Genomic DNA, 17,568 nt, shown 5'->3' with positions numbered 1-17,568 from the left:
AGTGTTTCCCCAATCTGGTGATGTATATATATTTATCTCTTGCTACATTGCTTGTCCTCAAACTGTAACTTACTATTAATATAAGAAACTTCCTTAATTCTTGCCTACTTAAAGACAAAGTGGTTATTTTGCCAGTGAATCCTCTGAACCTGAAAGTCCTTCAGCAGAACACAAATCTTTTGGCAAAACAACAAATAAACAAGCAAATAACAATAACAAGCTAGAGAGGAGTGGGAAGACCAGCACTCAGATTTGCTATAATGCATTACCTAAAATGTCTGCCTAATAGAAAACTGTGCCTGCAAAGAAATAGGCAAGTAAGATCCATACACTGGAAGGGACGCTGGCAACAGAAACTGAGAGTGATCAGATGCAGGAGTTAACAGAAAAGTGAAAACCATAAATATATTCACAGCATGGAAGGAAACCAGATTAAAGAAATAAAGGAAAGATTATAAAGGAATAATAAACAATTTATTCCATTAGATAATTTAGATGAAATGGACAAATTCTTAGACACCAAGTACGAAATACTCAAGAATAGACAATTTGAATAGACCCATAACAAATGAAGAGATTATAGTAAAAACAGTTCATGAACAAATGGCTAGACTGCTTGATTCTATCAAACATTTACATAATACCAATTCTTCACAAACTCTTCCAAAACATAGAAAAGGGAATACTCCCTAACTTATTTTTATGAAGCCAGTATTACCCTGATACTAAATAGAGACAGATACCTCAAGAAAATAAAGCTACAAACCAGTATCTCTTGTAAGATACTGCAAGAATCCTCAACAAATCATTACTAACGTGAATCCTGCAACATATAAACAGAATTATACACCATAACCAAATGAGATTTATCCCAGGGATGCAAGCTTAGGTTTAACATCTGAAAACGTTTCTATTGTTTCAATTTTATGACTTTGACATCCATGAATTCAGAGATAGCGAACAACTTATCGTGCATATCAACCAATCTGAAGGCCACATCCCAAGCCTTTATCTAATCCCTTTATCTAATTCACACCCCAACCCAGTGTTTCTCCTAACTCACATTACCCCAGCACCAGGTACCTGACTGCACCTGACCAACTGAAGTCTAGAGTCCATGGAAACTACACTAACTATCCAATCCTGAAATTGCTCAAACTTGCCTACTGTGCCTTGCCCATTCCTTCCGGTGGAAACCACAATAAGGGTGTGGGCCAGGCATCCTTTCCTCCAGCCTTTTGACCAACTTCCTTGTATGGCTACATGGAATGCTCCTTTCCCTTGAAAATTATAAGGCAGTGATCACTGAATGTCACCCTATTGTATCTGATTAAAACAAATCTTGGGTACACTTTAAAATAATGATCAATGTAATACGCATCAACAGAATAAAAAAGTCACATATCATCTCAACATGTAGAAAATGAATATGACAAAATTCAACACCCTTTCATGATAAACACACTCAGCAACAGAATGGGACTTCCTCAATCTCATAAGGGGCATCTATGAAAAACTCACTACTACTATCATACTGAACAGTCAAGGCTGACTATTACTCTCTAAGATCAGGAAGAAGACAAGGATTTCTACTCTTGACGTTTCTATTCAACATTGCATGGGAGGATCTAGTCAGGGAAATTAAGCAAGAAAAGGAAACAAAAGCATCCAAATAGGAAAGGAAGAAGTAAAATGATAGCAATTTGCAGATGATATTATCTTAGAAAATCCTGAGGAATCCACTAGAAACTATTACAACTAGTAAATGAGCTCAGTAAGGTTGCAGGATGTAAAATCAATATACAATAATAGACTGTTTTATACACTTTAAACAATTTGAAAATGAAATTAGGAAAATTTCTAGTACTACCACAAAGAATAAAATACTTAAGAATAAGGTTAACAAAAGAAGTACAAAACATACCCTGAATACCTCAAAACATTGTTGGAAGAAACTAAAGACCTAAAATTTAGAAAAATACCCCATTTCATAGATCGAAGGAATTGGCATTATTGCAGGCAGATTCTTTACCATCTGAGCCACCAGGGAAGCCTATTATTAGGAGAAAAATCCCCAAACAGATGTACGTTCAATTCAACTCTATCAAAAGCCCACTTTCTTTGTAGAAATTAACAAGCTGATTGTAAAATTCATATGGACCTGACAGGCATCCAGAATAGCCAAAATCTTCAATCTTCAAAAAGAAAGAAGTAGGAGTCACACTAATCTCACAATTTAGTACAACCGACAGTGATCAAGAGTGTGGCACTGGCATGATGACAGACATACAGATTAGTGTAACAAAGTGGAGAGTCCAGATACAGATCCAAACGTCTATGATCAACTGATTTTCAACAAGGCTGCCAAAATGAAGAATGGCCTTCACAAGGAATGCCACTGGGAAAACTCGATGGTCACACACAGAAGAATGAACTTGGATCATTACTTCGCATGATATATAAAAAGCAACTCAAAAAGGACCAAAGACCTAAATGTAAGAGCTAAAGCTAAAATAGAAAATATAAATCTTCATGACATTGGAGTGGGCAAAGAGAGGTAAGACACCAAAAGCAGTTTTAAAAAATGGATTCCATCAAAATTAAAAATGTCTGTACTTCAAAGGATAAAAAGGTAACCCTTTGAATGGGAGAAAATTTGCAAGTGGTATATTTAATAAGAATTTGTAACTAGAATATGTAAAGAACAGCTCAATATAAAAAGATAAACAGTCCAATTTAAAAATGAACAAAGGATCAGAATGGACATTTCCCCAGGGAAGATACACTAATGGGCAATAGTACATGAAAAGATCCATGACATCATTAGCTATCAGGAAAGTGCAAATCAAAAAACATGATGTACCACTTCACACCAACTAGAATGGCTATAATGAAGTAAGTTATAAACTGGAACCTTCATACACTGCTAGTGGGAATATAAAATTTTCTAAGTAGGTGCAGCTGCTTAGAAAAGTCTTGACAATTTCTTGAAAGATAACACAGAGTTATTAAACGACTCAGCAATTCCATGCCTAGGTATATAACCCAAAGAAATGAAAACCTGCATCCACACAAAAATCTGTAAACAAATATTTATAGCAGCATGATTCATAATAGCTAACAGTGAACAGGTGGAAACCACCCTGACATTCACTGAGGAATAGATGAACACAATGTGGTATATCCATACAATGGACTATTATCCAGCCATAAAGAAATGAACTTTTGATACAACACAGATGACACAATATAAAAATGTCGTATCATATGATATGACATAGAGAAATCTTGAAAACATTATGCTGAAAGAAGCCAGTCACAAAAGACTATATAATCCTATTGATACGAATTGTACACAACAGGGAACTATGCAGAAACAGAGATTAGTTTAATGGTTGTTTAGGACTACGGGAATGTGATTAAAAATGTTATAAATCTGATCGTGGTGATGGTTGCATCTTACTGAATCATATACCATAAGTGAGCTAAATGTGTACTACGTAAATTATCTCAATAAAACCATTTAAAAGGTGGCTTAGATGGTGAAGAATCTGCCTGCGATGTGGGAGACCCATGTTCAATCTGGTTGGGAAGATACCCTGGAGAAAGGAATGGTAACCCACTCCTGTATTCTTACCTGGAGAATCCCATGAACAGAGGAATGTGGCAGGCTATAGTCTATGGGGTTGCAAGGAGTCAGATACTGAGTGACTAACACAATGGTGAAAATAACTATAGCAGCTAATATTAGAAGTACTTACTTGTCAAACATTGTGCTCAGTAATTTACAGATTACTTCAACTAGTGTTTCTAACGGCAATCCTGTGAGGTATCAACATCTCTATTTTAGACTTAAGGAAATCAAGGCTCAGAGCTTAAAACCTTGCTCAAAGCCACACAGTAGGTAAGGGATAAAGTCAGGTTTTGAACTCATGTTCATCTGACTTCAAAGGCTCCTGACAGTCAGGACTTCCTTGGTAGTCCAGTGGTTAAGAATCCACCCTGGGGGACATGGGTTTCATCCTTGACCCATCCTGGAAGATCTCACATTCTGCCAGCAACTAAGCTTGTGTGCTAAAACTACTGAGACAGTGCTCAGCTGCTGCTAAGTCCCAACTACTGAAGCCCACAGCTCCAGAGCCATGCTCCACAAGAAGCAGCCACTGCAACAAGAAGTCCACACACTGCACCTAGAGTAGCCCCAACTTGCTGCAATTAGAGGAAGCCCACACTGCAACAAAAAGCACAGAAACGAAGAACCCATGCAGTGCAACAAAGACCCAGTGTGCCCCCGGACCCCCAAAGGCTCCTGACAGCCATTGTCTTACAACAAAGGAAGTCTCATAAAGTCGGATCTCTGATCCCACAGTGAAAGCAAGACTGGATATGAAGTTAGAAAACTAGGCAGGGTCTAGGTCACCAAGGTGGTTTAACAGTTGTCCAGATGTGATCCAGAACTACCCCAAACCATCTCCTGAATTCATTTTCTTTCTTCCTACTATTCCAGTCTAAGATAATCAACTTTGGTGGTAGATATGAATCAAAGGGGACCTAACTATGTAATTGTTTTACTGCCCATTCCTATATCCTAGTTAACTGTCCTTCAATGTGGTCATTTAATCACAAGTTAACTCTTTGACATGTTTTGAATCTGTTCCCTGAGAAACCATACCACTTTAGAAACCTTAATTAGGGGCTATGCTGAAGTGAGACATAACCACACTTATGTCTAGTTATAAAGTTATCTAATCATATGTCTGCCTGATTCCTGAAGTATTTTCTGCAATATAGAGGAATGTTAAGGGACAGGACAGAACTGATATCAACTGAATATGTGCAAAGCAGTATTTTGTATTAATGGATGAAAGTAAAAGCAGCAAACTATACAAGTGGGAAAGTAGATGTAATATGAGGTCATCACTACACTGTATCCCATTCAGAATCATTATCAAATAAGCCTTTGCATGTTGTTTCAGCATACTCTTATCCAAATCTTATTTATCTCCTTTATGGCCATTTCAAATTCTTCTAGTTCCAGGAAGTCTTCAAGTTCTGTGCAAGCAGAATGAACTGTACCTGGTCTTTCTCTGGGTGTCAAGATGATTCACCTTACCACGGTACATATTGCTACAAATCATTAACATACATAAGACTATACGCTGCTAGAGAACGACAACTTTCCTTTGTATCCTCAGTTCCTAGTTCAGTGTTTGATCCACAACAAATAAGCAAAAGTCCACTGAATGGATCAACTGTTCACTATTATCTTAAAATTCAACTACTCCATTGATAATCAAAGATAGACAATTGCTAAAGGTCCCAGAATAAGCATAACTCATATTTTATCCTAAAATGTTGTAGCAACAGTTTAATGACTGGTATTTTTGTAAAAAGTTATACAAATACAATTATACATAAAAGCATATAAAATACATAAGAGTTCATTCAGAACTGGAAATCTGTTTGATTATGAGCTGTTGTTTGGGGGGCGGGGATAAAAACGCATAGCACATGTCTATATTCACCAAACTGCATTGGTTTAAAAAATTATTGACAAAACATTTTTCTTGTCAATTTTTTATTGTGCTACTTGTGCAAAGGAATGAATTGTTTTATGAATTATGTTTAATTTAGATCTTTAAATTAGTCATTTAACAAGTTCATTTAAATAAATTTAATATTCGGTAAAGGACAAGCAGCTTCAATACAAGTTTGATAATTATTATTTCAAAAATTAATAAAATGAAAGTCATGGTCAAACTTTCAACAAGGCAATGTAACATTTATCACTAACCTGACTAAAAGGCCGCACTCGCACTGCTACTTTCACGCTGTCAGTACTTGGCATAGGCATTTTCAGCATTTTCCCATTATTCATATTGTTATTTGGTAGAAAAATAATGTAGCAGGTACACTGCTTATGCTTCACACTGAAACACTGAAAGCTTAGCCAACAAAAGCAGTCTGTTTCTAGACAATCAATTATTAATGGTCCATTCATTACACACTATCGATTACCTGTTATAATTTTACAATACTTACTTATTGATGAATTTTATAGCCCACATCAAGTATCACCACTTAATTGCACACAGTCACATTGCAGAAACAGAGTGGTTTTTCTTTTCCTTTTTCCGCATCTACTCACACTCTACCCATCCTCAATACTCTGTGCCTGAGGTCCTATGAGAATTTGTCATTTTAAAACCTGAATAAATGTTAAGGGATTTCTGTGATTCAGTAGCAAGCTCCTTCACAGCGAGAATGTTTATAAAATTTGTTCAGACTTTTCATTCTATTAATATTAGGCACATACAAAGTGCACTGAATAGCCAAGAAACAGCTTTTTTTTTTTAAAAAAAAAAACATTTCCTTTCTTACTACTCAAACCCCTTTAAGAAGTTGCTAGTGAGCAGTGAACCGGTCAGTCTAACCTGGATAATTAGTCTCTGAATAATTAAGAGACTTTAAAGATAACAGCCTTTAAACTTGCTGAACAAGAAATGCCAACATTATATTTAATCAATGCATTACTTGGAAAATTACTAATTTGAGGTAGAATACACAAAATATGTTAAACTACAAAAAAGTGGCAAAATTACATGCCCATAATTCAATTTCAACATAGTAACAGCCTCCCTCAATTTAAGATTAGAAGTCTTAATCACAGAAGCAAAGTGCATAAATTATAAAATAGCAACTTAAAAAAACCCAACAGTTCAGTCATCTTCAAACTGGTCTAATACTTTTAACTATAGACAAAGAAAATGGAACCAATATCTACTAGCATATAAAATCATTATTAAAACAGAAATCCCCTCTCAAAAATCTAACAGACACAGACTACTGTAAAGTATACTTTATTTAACATTCCAATAAGCCATATTTACATATTATATAAATGTATGAAGTCTTATTATAAAATAGAAAAAACTGCCTGGACTAAAAGAATCACACTCCATATGGAGTTACTTTACTTATTGAAGACATTGTTTACAAAAATTTACAATAATTTATATAAATTATTTTCTTCCAAATTAATGATTTTTAATAATCCACACAATTCTGATGACTTTACAAATAGGTGTACATTAAAAAACTTGAAAAAATTACAGCATTTTTCTGCGTAGAACTTGCTTTGGAAAAGAAGACAACTTCTTCCTGCTCCTTCCAACAGTTTTTCCTGTTACTTCTGCAGTCTTTCTTGGTTTGCTCTTGACTCCATCAACTGGGCTTGCCAAGGGAGAAATTAGCTTAATTTCTACTGGGGGAGGTGACCAACTTTCTTTTTCTGTGTTTCTGAAATAAAGATATAACTCAAGTAAGAATAAACATGTTATAGTATAAAATGTAGTCTACTTCCCAATATATGAAGAAATCTTAGGTATTACCTTTTTCTAGTGCTTTCATTTTATAAAGGAGAAGTAAAATAAAACTTTAGTCAAATAAACTAAGTTGAGGCAGAGTTAAAGACTCACATGATAGAGATTATCCTTTATGTTTGGGATCCTCAAAACAATTACTATTTGAATTTTCATTTAAATATTTCATATGTATTAATAAATACTACTGGTTTACAAGGAAGGGCCAAATACCAGTAGTCGGTCCATAAGAAGGAGAGCCCAGTAGGTCCATAAAATATATGAGAAATGGGAATTCTCAAATACCAGCAATTAGAAACTATGTATGTATTTCATAATATGAAGCAGTTTTCCACATATACACAAAGCCAATTTAGTGTTATTAATTACAGTCAAAAGCTCTCATTAAATCAGTTTTTAAACATAAAATGAATTACTTTGTACTTTTATGAAATTCAACCGTATCTAAGCAAAATATATCCAAAATGGGAGTAATTTTGTGATGAAGTTTTAATTGCTAATAGTGACATAATCACAGGACTTTTGTGTTTTTAACGACTTTTATTGATAGTTTTATCACTTTTCACTAAAGAAAAGGTGAAACATTGCACTCCCCTCCCCAAATTCACTGTAAAAAATACAAAGCTTTGTTGAGCATTCAACTACCCCCACCCTACTGTGCTTAGTCGCGCAGTCGTATCCAATTCTTCGTAACTCCACTGTCCATGGGGATTCTCCAGGCAAGAATACTGTAGTGGGTTGCATGCCCTTCTCCAGGGGATCTTCCCAACCCAGGAATCGAACCCAGGTATCCCGCATTGCAGGTGGATGTTTTACCGTCTGAGTCACCAGGGAAGCCCTTCACTCATCCTTTTTAAAGGGGTTTTCATGCTATGTTAAAACGCGTACTAAAAAGCAGAGACATTACCGACAAAGGTCTATCTAGTCAAAGCTGTGGTTTTTCCAGTAGTCATGTATGGGTGTGAGAGCTGGACTATAAAGAAAGCTGAGCACTGAAGAATTGATGCTTTTGAACTGTGGTGTTGGAGAAGACTCTTGAGAGTCCCTTGGACTGCAAGGAGATCCAACTAGTCCATCCTAAAGGAGATCAGTCCTGAATATTCACTGGAAGGACTATGCTGAAACTGAAGCTCCAATACTTTGGCCACCTGATGTGAAGAACTGATTCATTTGAAAAAACCCTGATGTTGGGAAAGACTGAAGCTGGAGGAGAAGGGGACGACAGAGGATGAGATGGCTGGATGGCATTGCCGACTTGATGGTCGTGAGTTTGGGTAAACTCCGGGAGTTGATGATGGACAAGGAGGCCTGGAATGCTGCAATTCATAGGGTTGCAGAGTCGGACACAACTGAGCAACTGAATTGAACACCTAAAACTAATACAACATGCTGTAAATAAACTATATTTTAATAAAAAAGTTCAGTCACTCAGCTACATTAGTGACATTTTAAGTGCTCGATAGCACGGACATACTGTGGTGTTGGAGAGTCCCTTGGACTGCAAGGAGATCCAACCAGTCCATTTTAAAGGAGATCAGTCCTGGGTGTTCTTTGGAAGGAATGAAGCTAAAGCTGAAACTCCAATACTTTGGCCACCTCATGCGAAGATTTGGCTCATTGGAAAAGACTCTGATGCTGGGAGGGATTGGGGGCAGGAGGAGAAGGGGACGACACAGGATGAGATGGCTAGACGGCATCACTGACTCAATAGACACGAGTTTGGGTGAACTGTGGGAGTTGGTGATGGACAGGGAGGCCTGCGTGCTGAGATTCATGGGGTTGCAAAGAGTCGGACACGACTGAGTGACTGAACTGAACTGAACTGAGTGCATATAGATGCCCCAAAGAATGACCTTTTTCTGATGAGCTTCATTTCTCTTTTTTGAGTCTCTACCAATATAATTTTAAGAAACAAAACTGAAAATAAAAATTACAGCCTAGAAAACGTCTTACTTGCTTGCTTGTTTTGTTTTTGCAGTCCTGATTCTTTTCACTTGTTGCTTTCCCACAGTTTCAGCTGACTGACCATCATCTTCCTATGGGTTAAAAGTTTTGAAAGATCAACATTGGCTAATTAAATATTCAAAATTTAAACTGAAAAAGTTCTATCCTGAGTCAAAGACTATAGCCAGACAGTGCTAAATGAATTTAACCTCAGTAAACAATCAAATGGACCCTGTGTATTTTTTCAGTAGAAACCTTGGTCATCTAGGACAGCTTATTATCCCTCATCCCCACACATTCAATTCATCCCCAAATCTTATCAGTCTTATTCTGGCGTCTTTCCATTGTCCACTGCAGTGCTCCACTGCCTCTATCCAATTCCAGGCTCTGACTGCTGCATAAGGCTTAGACCACCATCAAATATTTTCTCCTCCCTAGGATTCATTTTTCACTGAAATTCCTTAAAACGTGCGCATGGTTATTTGCTAGTCTGTCGACAGCCCCAGCCCCGCCCTCATGCACGGCCAAGCTTCCGTGCTTTTGCATCTGCTGTCCTCTTCCAGCAGCGCCTGTCTCCTTTACCTTCTGTCTGCAGCATTATCTGAGTATAAATGATTATTATGCTGTGAAATAATTATTTGTATTTTTGCCTCCTCAATTAAACTGAACTCCTGAAAAACAATGAATCTGCCTGAATTATTTTTGCATCTTTGTCACTGTATAGTAATGGCTCATAGCAGATAATTCAAGAAATGCTCACAAATTAAGATTGGTAAATATAAAGGTTTGATGCTCATACTTAATCCATAAACTATTTTAAATTTAGAGTTACATACAACTAGTCAACTCTGACACACACTCCTCCAAGTGTGGTCTGTGGATGACACTCCAGGGGGTCTGTGACCTGCATTTTAAATAAATACATTCAAATAATTCTTATGGGACACTACAGTTTTAAAACCTTTCCCCTAATAGGCAATTTCAACCACAGCTGCCAATAATACACCAAGAGTAATATACCCATCTATCTTAAACCTAGGATCCCCAAAAGGTAATTTTGGTCTTGGACTATAAACACCTGCTGTTTTTAAAGAAGCTCACCTAGGAAGCACTGCTTAAAAAATAAAAAGCACTGCATACAAATAAAATCATGCATTTCTTACCAGTCCATCTGTACGTTTGGATGTATTCAATGGGTTTTTCCGCCTGGTCCTTAAAGCAGGAGGTGAGGAGACAAATTGAGAAGGTAAGTCTGAAACTAATTCTTGCAGCTGTGCAGGAGCCTCTATTTTTTTAGCTAAAGAAAGGTAGAAACAAAGAACAAAACACCATATATATATGTGCATTATATATATATATATACATACATATAAATTCAACTTACAAAAAAGTTAACACTTGTGAAGTGTGATTAAGGGAAATAAAGCAAGGCACGATAAAAGTAGTGAGGTACAGCATATTTGAAGGTTTGAAATAAGGTGAAATGAAGGTTTGTGGCAAGTCTACTATCGGCGCCATTTTTCCAACAGCATTTGCTAACTTCATGTCTGTCTGGCACATTGTGGCAATTCTCGCAATATTTCAAACTTTTCCACTATTAACTATATTTGCTATGGTAATCAGTGATCTCTGACTGACTGTTGCAAAAAGATTAGACTCACTTAAAACTCAGATGATGATCAGCATTATTCTTCCAATGAGCGCTTTTTAATACTACCATACACTTAAAAGACTGTAGTATTGTGTAAACATGATTTTTATATGCACTGGGAAACCAAAAAAATTTGCGTGATCTGCTTTACTGTGATATTCGCTTTATTATGATAGTAAGGAACCTAATCTGCAAACATTTCCATGGTGTAACCTGTTGGTGTAACCTGAACTACTTTGTTCCTTAACTCCTACTTCTCCAGCTCCAAGGTTTTTATTTTAAAAGTGGTTTTGTTTACAAAGTAGAGACTCAAACTCTCTTTCCTTTCAGCTCATTCTGAGCCAGTTGTTCCAGGCAAGAGGAAGAAGAGAAAAGTCCACAGCATAAAAGGAAAAAAGCAAGCAGAGAAAGTAATAATATAGAAGACTGATAGGAAGATATTCCACAGAAAAACAGAAACAGTTTAAGAATTAGTTGAAAATATGTAATTAAAAATATTTATCACATTCTTGTCTCCATATTAATGGTGATTAGCAATGAAATAATGGAATTGGCAGGGTACAGCTGAACCAGTCTGCCAGAAGTTAAATCATAGCTTCTGGATTTATAAGCTGTGGTACCAAAAGCAAGTCGCCTAAACCTCTGTGCCTCAGTTTCTATAATATTCATAATAGTGCTTTAACATTACTGTGAAGATTAAAGATTAGAATAATGTTAGTATATGGTAAGTGGCTTTATAGATGCTTGCATGTTATATTATTAAAGAACATAAAGAATCTAATTTACCAATCTCTGAAAGAAAATTTCCAAATTATAGAGTTCAATATTATTTCATCTACTGGGACAATCAAGAGTTCTATAAAATGCCAAATTCTGCTCTTAAAGCATGTGATTCTTAATAAAAGAAAAAAGAGGAGTGAGGTCAGAAATAAAAGTCCTCTCTGCTCCCAGCTGACAAGTGGCATAAACGGCACTGGTAGTAATTCTCTTTTGTAGGTTAAAAAACAGACAGTTCAGTTCAGTTCAGTTCAGTCGCTCAGTCGTGTCCGACTCTTTGCGATCCCATATGATACATTCTATTTTTCTCCTTCCAGGCTATCTGGGGCAACAGCTTCTTTGGCTTTTCAAAGACAAACTCATATTCCTCACTGAGTTTCCCTCTGCACCCAAAGGAACAAAAATGTATTATCACATGCAAAAATGTTTAGCTCCACATTCCTTCCATATGCTTCTAACAGCCAGACAAGAGTTGATTATATTTCTTTGTATGTCAATTTCTTGCCCACTTCTGTAAGCTTCCTGGGGTAAAGTTCTGATGGCCAGACTTAAGGCCTAGGAAGTTCAAAAATCCTATAGATTCAGTCCTACAGTAATGTACTGGTAAACAGCTTTCTAGGAAGGAAAACAACAACAACAACAACAGAAACACAGCTCTGACTTACAGCATTTGCCTATTTCGGTGCTATAAATGTTCCATGGTTGGCTCAAAAAAATTTCCTGAGTATTTAGCAACTGGCTCTCATCAGCCAGCGGGTATGGGCTCCAAGACACCACTATTTACTCATTATCTGGGTGTCATGGGTGCTCAGTTTCAATTTCTTCACTGTGGAAAACAAGAATGAACAATGGTACCTAAACTACGCTGGGTTATACTGAGAACCAAATGAATTGATAAATGTATACCCTAGTATAGACTTAGGCATATAAGCAAACCCTTCTTAAATATCTGCTGCTGAGTAATAGAATTACAGGAAAGCTACTGAAATATCAAACTGTACATTCTTTTTAGCTAGTGATTCTAAGATATGTGTTTCTTTGACATGTTTCAATTAAATAGAGGATGGCCTCCAGCTTTCTAATTATATACTCCTGTATCCACTCTTCTCTGTACCTCCTGCTGCTGCTGCTGCTAAGTCGCTTCAGTCGTGTCCGACTCTGTGCAACCCCACAGACAGCAGCCCACCAGGCTCCCCCATTCCTGGGATTCTCCAGGCAAGAACACTGGACCTCCTATCCCTCCCTAAAAAAGTCAGTAGGCACAAGGGACAAGAAGGAATTTTAAGAGTGTAGAACCTATAATCTAAGAGCAAAGTAAGAACGCAGATGAATCTTGGCAGCAATTGCACTGCTAGAGTAGTGAATACACACAAGAACCCTACAGAGTAGGCATTATTACCTTCACTATGAAGATGAGAAAACAAGATTCAGAAAGCTAGTCAAGAGGCAGAAATGAGAGATATAAGTCCCAAACTTCTTACCTCTAACTCGTCCTAGGAGTTGCTCATTTTTAATACTAGAAAATCTGAAAATGATTCAAACACCTACCAGGAGAGTGTTTGAGCTATCTGTGGCACAGAAGTGAGTTGAAATGCTACACACGTGAACTTTTACACATTATCAATATGTAAAAAACAAAACACAAAACCAAGAACACTCAGGGTTTTTGAGGCTATTTTCCAGTATCTGAAAAATGCTCATGAAATAAGCAGCAGGTGGGAGGAGTAATATGTATACATACACACAAACTACTGTGCATTGGGTTTTATAAAAAAACAAACTATATATCCAGCTAGAAGGATATACAAGCAGATGTAAACAGCGGTTAGTGGTCCTCTAGATAGCTAAATTAAATATTTTTAATTTCTAATTTTCTGTGGCAGGCATCTATTATTTTTACTATAGAAAAAAGTTAGTTGATACGTATATGGATGAAGAATGTAAAGATAACAAAGATCAGAATTATTGAGGTGTTTGGCTATGATAGTCATGAGAAAAGTATAAAAAGAATTGTTAATGACATTCTTCTACCATTCACTGCTCTTTTTCATGTTAACGTTTATCTAACACAGTAGCTTAGTAAAGTTAGCTAAAATCTCACATATTTGGTCATTTCATTTTCCTCCATGGAAAGACAGGGATAACCACAGTTTCCTAACAGAGAAGCATAACCACACTTTGGTTTCCTAATAAACCAAAATAAAAATCAAAATGTACTCAAAAATGGCGGATGGGATGGGAAAAAGGAATTCCTAATAACTAGATTCATTTTTAGAACAAATGATCAAATCTACGGCAAAGCATCCTTTTCTAGGCTCTTATGCAATATAACAACTTACACGAATACAATATATTTACAGAGGTTATTGCACAGCGAATGCTGGAGACAAATTTTAGTTTGTGGATTTTTAAATGACTCATCTTTCTCTTTGTCAGGAGGAAACTATACAGGATGTTCACCAATGCATTAAAAAATACATGCAAGAGTTTAATACAACAAGTCACCCACTTTACTTGCAAGTCCCTAATCTGCTTTATCAGCACCTTTTTAGATCTTTTTTCTTAACTGTCTTCCTCACTGAATTCTGCCCAACAAGAAATCTTAAAAGCACAAATATACTGTGTATCTGTGTATGTACTTATGCATATCTCTGCTTCATACATGGGCTTCCCTGGTGGCTCAGGTGGTAAAGAATCTGCCTGCAAGACAGGAGACCTGGGTTCAGTCCCTGGGCTGGGAAGATCCCCGGAAGGAGGGCCTGGCAACCCACGCTAGTATTCTTGCCTGGAGAATTCCACGGACAGAGGAGCTTGGCGGGCTACAGTCCATGGGATGGGAAAGCCTAGGCCATGCCTGAGCGACTAACAGACACACTATACATAAAGAGTAAGAGACTTCACTCCTGCTGAGACGATATGAACTATACCTATCAAACAAGACAATTAAAAGCTCGTATCATCAGTGAGGGAGGTCGGGCATGTACTCTTGCCAGTTCATGGACAACAAGAAATATGGACTTAAATAATTTCTGTATCATAATCAAGATAATCTACTGCTACTTCCCTTCAAAACAATTTGAAGTTGTGGACATCATCTGGAATATGAGACAAAAATGAAGGTTCTATCTGGGGAAAAACCAAAACCAAGTCACTTATGATATAAGGACAGAATGAAGAGAAATGATCCTATTCTAAAAAAAATTACACCTATGTCAATTATAAGATTTAAAAAGTCACAGTGAAGAAGAAAATTCTTGAATCTAAAAATAAACTTTAAAATCAAAACATTAATATTTTACTATTAAAAGATCAAAGTTTTTTTTCAGAAGGGAGGGGAATTCCTTGTAACTACACATCATTTTTAGGAGATATGATCCAATAGTGCCTTAAAATCTAATCATTTTTGAACCGATTTAAGTTTAAGCTGAAGACTTTAAATGAAATGGAAATTATTCTTCAAATAGAAATAAAAGTACCTTTCTCTTTCCTTGGAATCTTTGACACAGGAGGAGAAAATAAAAAAGACTCATTTTTTGGTTCAGAAAGGTCCGGCAACAAGATGGCCTTGCTAGACCTAGTCCGTGTGCTATGGGAAGATCTAGTCAGAGCAACTGTAGCAAGCAATTTTTCTTCTTGGTCATCTGGCTCTTTGTGTGCCATTTCTTCTTCATCTATGCACTTTTCTGGTATTGAACGTAATGAACGTTTTTGGCTTCGGTTTTGAGTCCTTTTTGTAAGCTTCTTCTTAGAGCTCATCACTGCAGCAAGTTCCTCATTTGGCATGAAAACTGACTCTTCTAAAGTTGGTTTTCCGACATCAGTATTTTCACTTTTCGCTGGGGTGTTTCTTGTGGCTCTCCTTTGGATGCTGAGACCTTCTCTCTTCTTGAGACTTCCTGCTTCTGTAACAGCCTTAGATTCTACATCTTCAGGTGGATTGATTTTTCTTGGTCTACCACGTTTCCTAGGTGTAGCAGGCGTACCAAAATCTGCTTGAATAGTCAACTGGGAGGAACCAAGTTTGGAATCTTCTATAACATCCAACGCACTAACTTCTTTCTTTTTAACCCTTTTACTACGTTGAATAGGCAGTTGTTGTTCAGCGGACTCCCCCTCTTGTTTATATTCTACACTTTCAGAAGCTTCCAAATGAGTACGTCTCAATTTTCTGGTACTTCTGCTAGGACCTGCTACTTTGCTGACTTTCAGATCATTTATAACTTCAACACTTTCCAGATTTTCTACAGATTTAGTTCTTCTAGGAGTCCTTTTTGTAGCAGATGAAAGCTTAACTTCTTTTCTAAAAGAACTTTCTTCAGTTGCTGCTTCCAATAGCTGAGATGATTTTAACCTTCTTAATTCCCTACCTGGAGTAATAACTTGTAATTCTTGTTCCACAGAATTAGCATTTTCTAATGTGTCTTGATTAACATCTTTTTTTCTCCTTCCTCTCCTAGGAGTAATAGAATTTTGAGGTATTTGCTGGTTATGAGATACTCCCTTGTCATCAGAACAGGCACTTTCCAAAGCCCCTGCAATTTCTTTTGTTTTCCTAGTTTTCTTTGTAACTGAAAGCCCCAGCATCTCAGGAGTAGCAACAGCTGATGGTTCTTCCTGTTGTACTGATTTGACATTCAGGTTTTGGACACGTCCTCTCTTGCGAGTTCTGGAGGAAATCATGTCATTAACCTCGCTGACATTTATAGTCACTGTACTTGTTTCCTGAACAGTCTTAATTGTAGAGTTGGCCAATTTGGTGGAACACACGACCTTTTGGCTTATTAAAGGTATGTTTTCTTGAATGGACTGTTCCATTGTATCTGAAGTAATTTCTTTACTTCTTGTGTCTTTAATTACATCTAATAAATTTTCTGCAATTGCTACTTTAATTGGTTCAGGCACGTATGGTAATGTCTCCACCCTCTGGGACTCCTGATCACTAGTTACGACAGATGGCAAATTTGCAACATGTCTGTGATTAGCACTTTCCTCACTGCATACATGTTTTTCCTCAGTGGCTGCATTAGCTGCTTTAGCTAACACATCAGATGCTGCAGAATCATCTGTCTCTACTTCTCCTTCTTCACCTTCCAAAATCAAGGTAAAGTTGCTCTGTGCCACAAAATGCTCTCCATCTACCTCAGCAATGTCACACTCAGCCGAGTCTTTATTATCAGGTAAGTCACAAAACTGTTCCTCAATGGTATCAAAATTGTATTGAAGCTTAAGAGTTCCTGAGGGATACAACTCATTAAATGAAAGATTCCTAGCCTCTTGTCCTGAATCTTGACCTTCAAGCTTTTCATGTTCAATTACCTAAAATGAATTAAAGATAAGAGACTGTTAACGTATATATTATAACCTAAAGCATAAATTTTTTAAAAGACCATCTCACTCTTGGTGTATGAATTGTTAAACATAAGCTACATCGATATGGCATATACGTATGGGTTCACTTTATTAAAATAGCCATTTAAGCAATCAGACTTTCTCACTCAGTCAAAATAACTAGACAGAAAAAGATCGAAATTCTGAATGGAATTAAAGTAGAAGTCTACATTTCCCTGGCTAAAAAAGACAGTCTTAACAAAAATGTTAAAAATTATTATGATGCTAACAGTTGCAATAATTGAGGATTTATTCTATTCTCACCCAAGGAAAAAAAAATTAACCGGAGAAAAAGAAACAACCCCCAAACTATGTTCTAATGATAATCCCCAAATTACCTAACTAACCACACTTCCTAAATAGCATGATCCCCATAAGGTTGAAGAAGAGTTCACCTACATAAGCTCCCTTGGGCTAGACTCAATC

At 36.8% G+C, this 17,568-nt stretch overlaps 2 protein-coding genes across 8 annotated transcripts in view; both read right to left on the bottom strand.

The window, feature by feature from the left end:
- LOC105607283 (kinesin-like protein KIF28P) overlaps nt 1–6,001 on the bottom strand; it is a 71,975-nt gene extending 65,974 nt beyond the window's left edge. Inside the window, exon 1 of the mRNA XM_027976323.3 lies at nt 5,795–6,001. Coding sequence (XP_027832124.2) covers nt 5,795–6,001 — 207 coding nt within the window. The remainder of the gene's footprint in view (nt 1–5,794) is intronic.
- An 843-nt stretch (nt 6,002–6,844) lies between these two features.
- The window catches only part of AHCTF1 (AT-hook containing transcription factor 1), an 89,873-nt gene continuing 79,149 nt past the window's right edge, over nt 6,845–17,568 (bottom strand). For all 7 annotated transcript variants that reach the window (XM_060396381.1, XM_060396382.1, XM_015099182.4 and 4 more), the window contains exons 33-36: nt 15,231–17,070; nt 10,490–10,623; nt 9,336–9,418; nt 6,845–7,299 (exon numbers count right to left, since the gene is read on the bottom strand). In XM_060396381.1, the coding sequence (XP_060252364.1) occupies nt 7,110–7,299; nt 9,336–9,418; nt 10,490–10,623; nt 15,231–17,070 (2,247 nt within the window). In that variant the 3' untranslated portion in view covers nt 6,845–7,109. The remainder of the gene's footprint in view (nt 7,300–9,335; nt 9,419–10,489; nt 10,624–15,230; nt 17,071–17,568) is intronic.

This window comes from Ovis aries, chromosome 12 (assembly GCF_016772045.2).
Source record: "Ovis aries strain OAR_USU_Benz2616 breed Rambouillet chromosome 12, ARS-UI_Ramb_v3.0, whole genome shotgun sequence".
NCBI lineage: Eukaryota > Metazoa > Chordata > Mammalia > Artiodactyla > Bovidae > Ovis > Ovis aries.
This window is presented reverse-complemented; position numbering and strand designations above follow the sequence as displayed.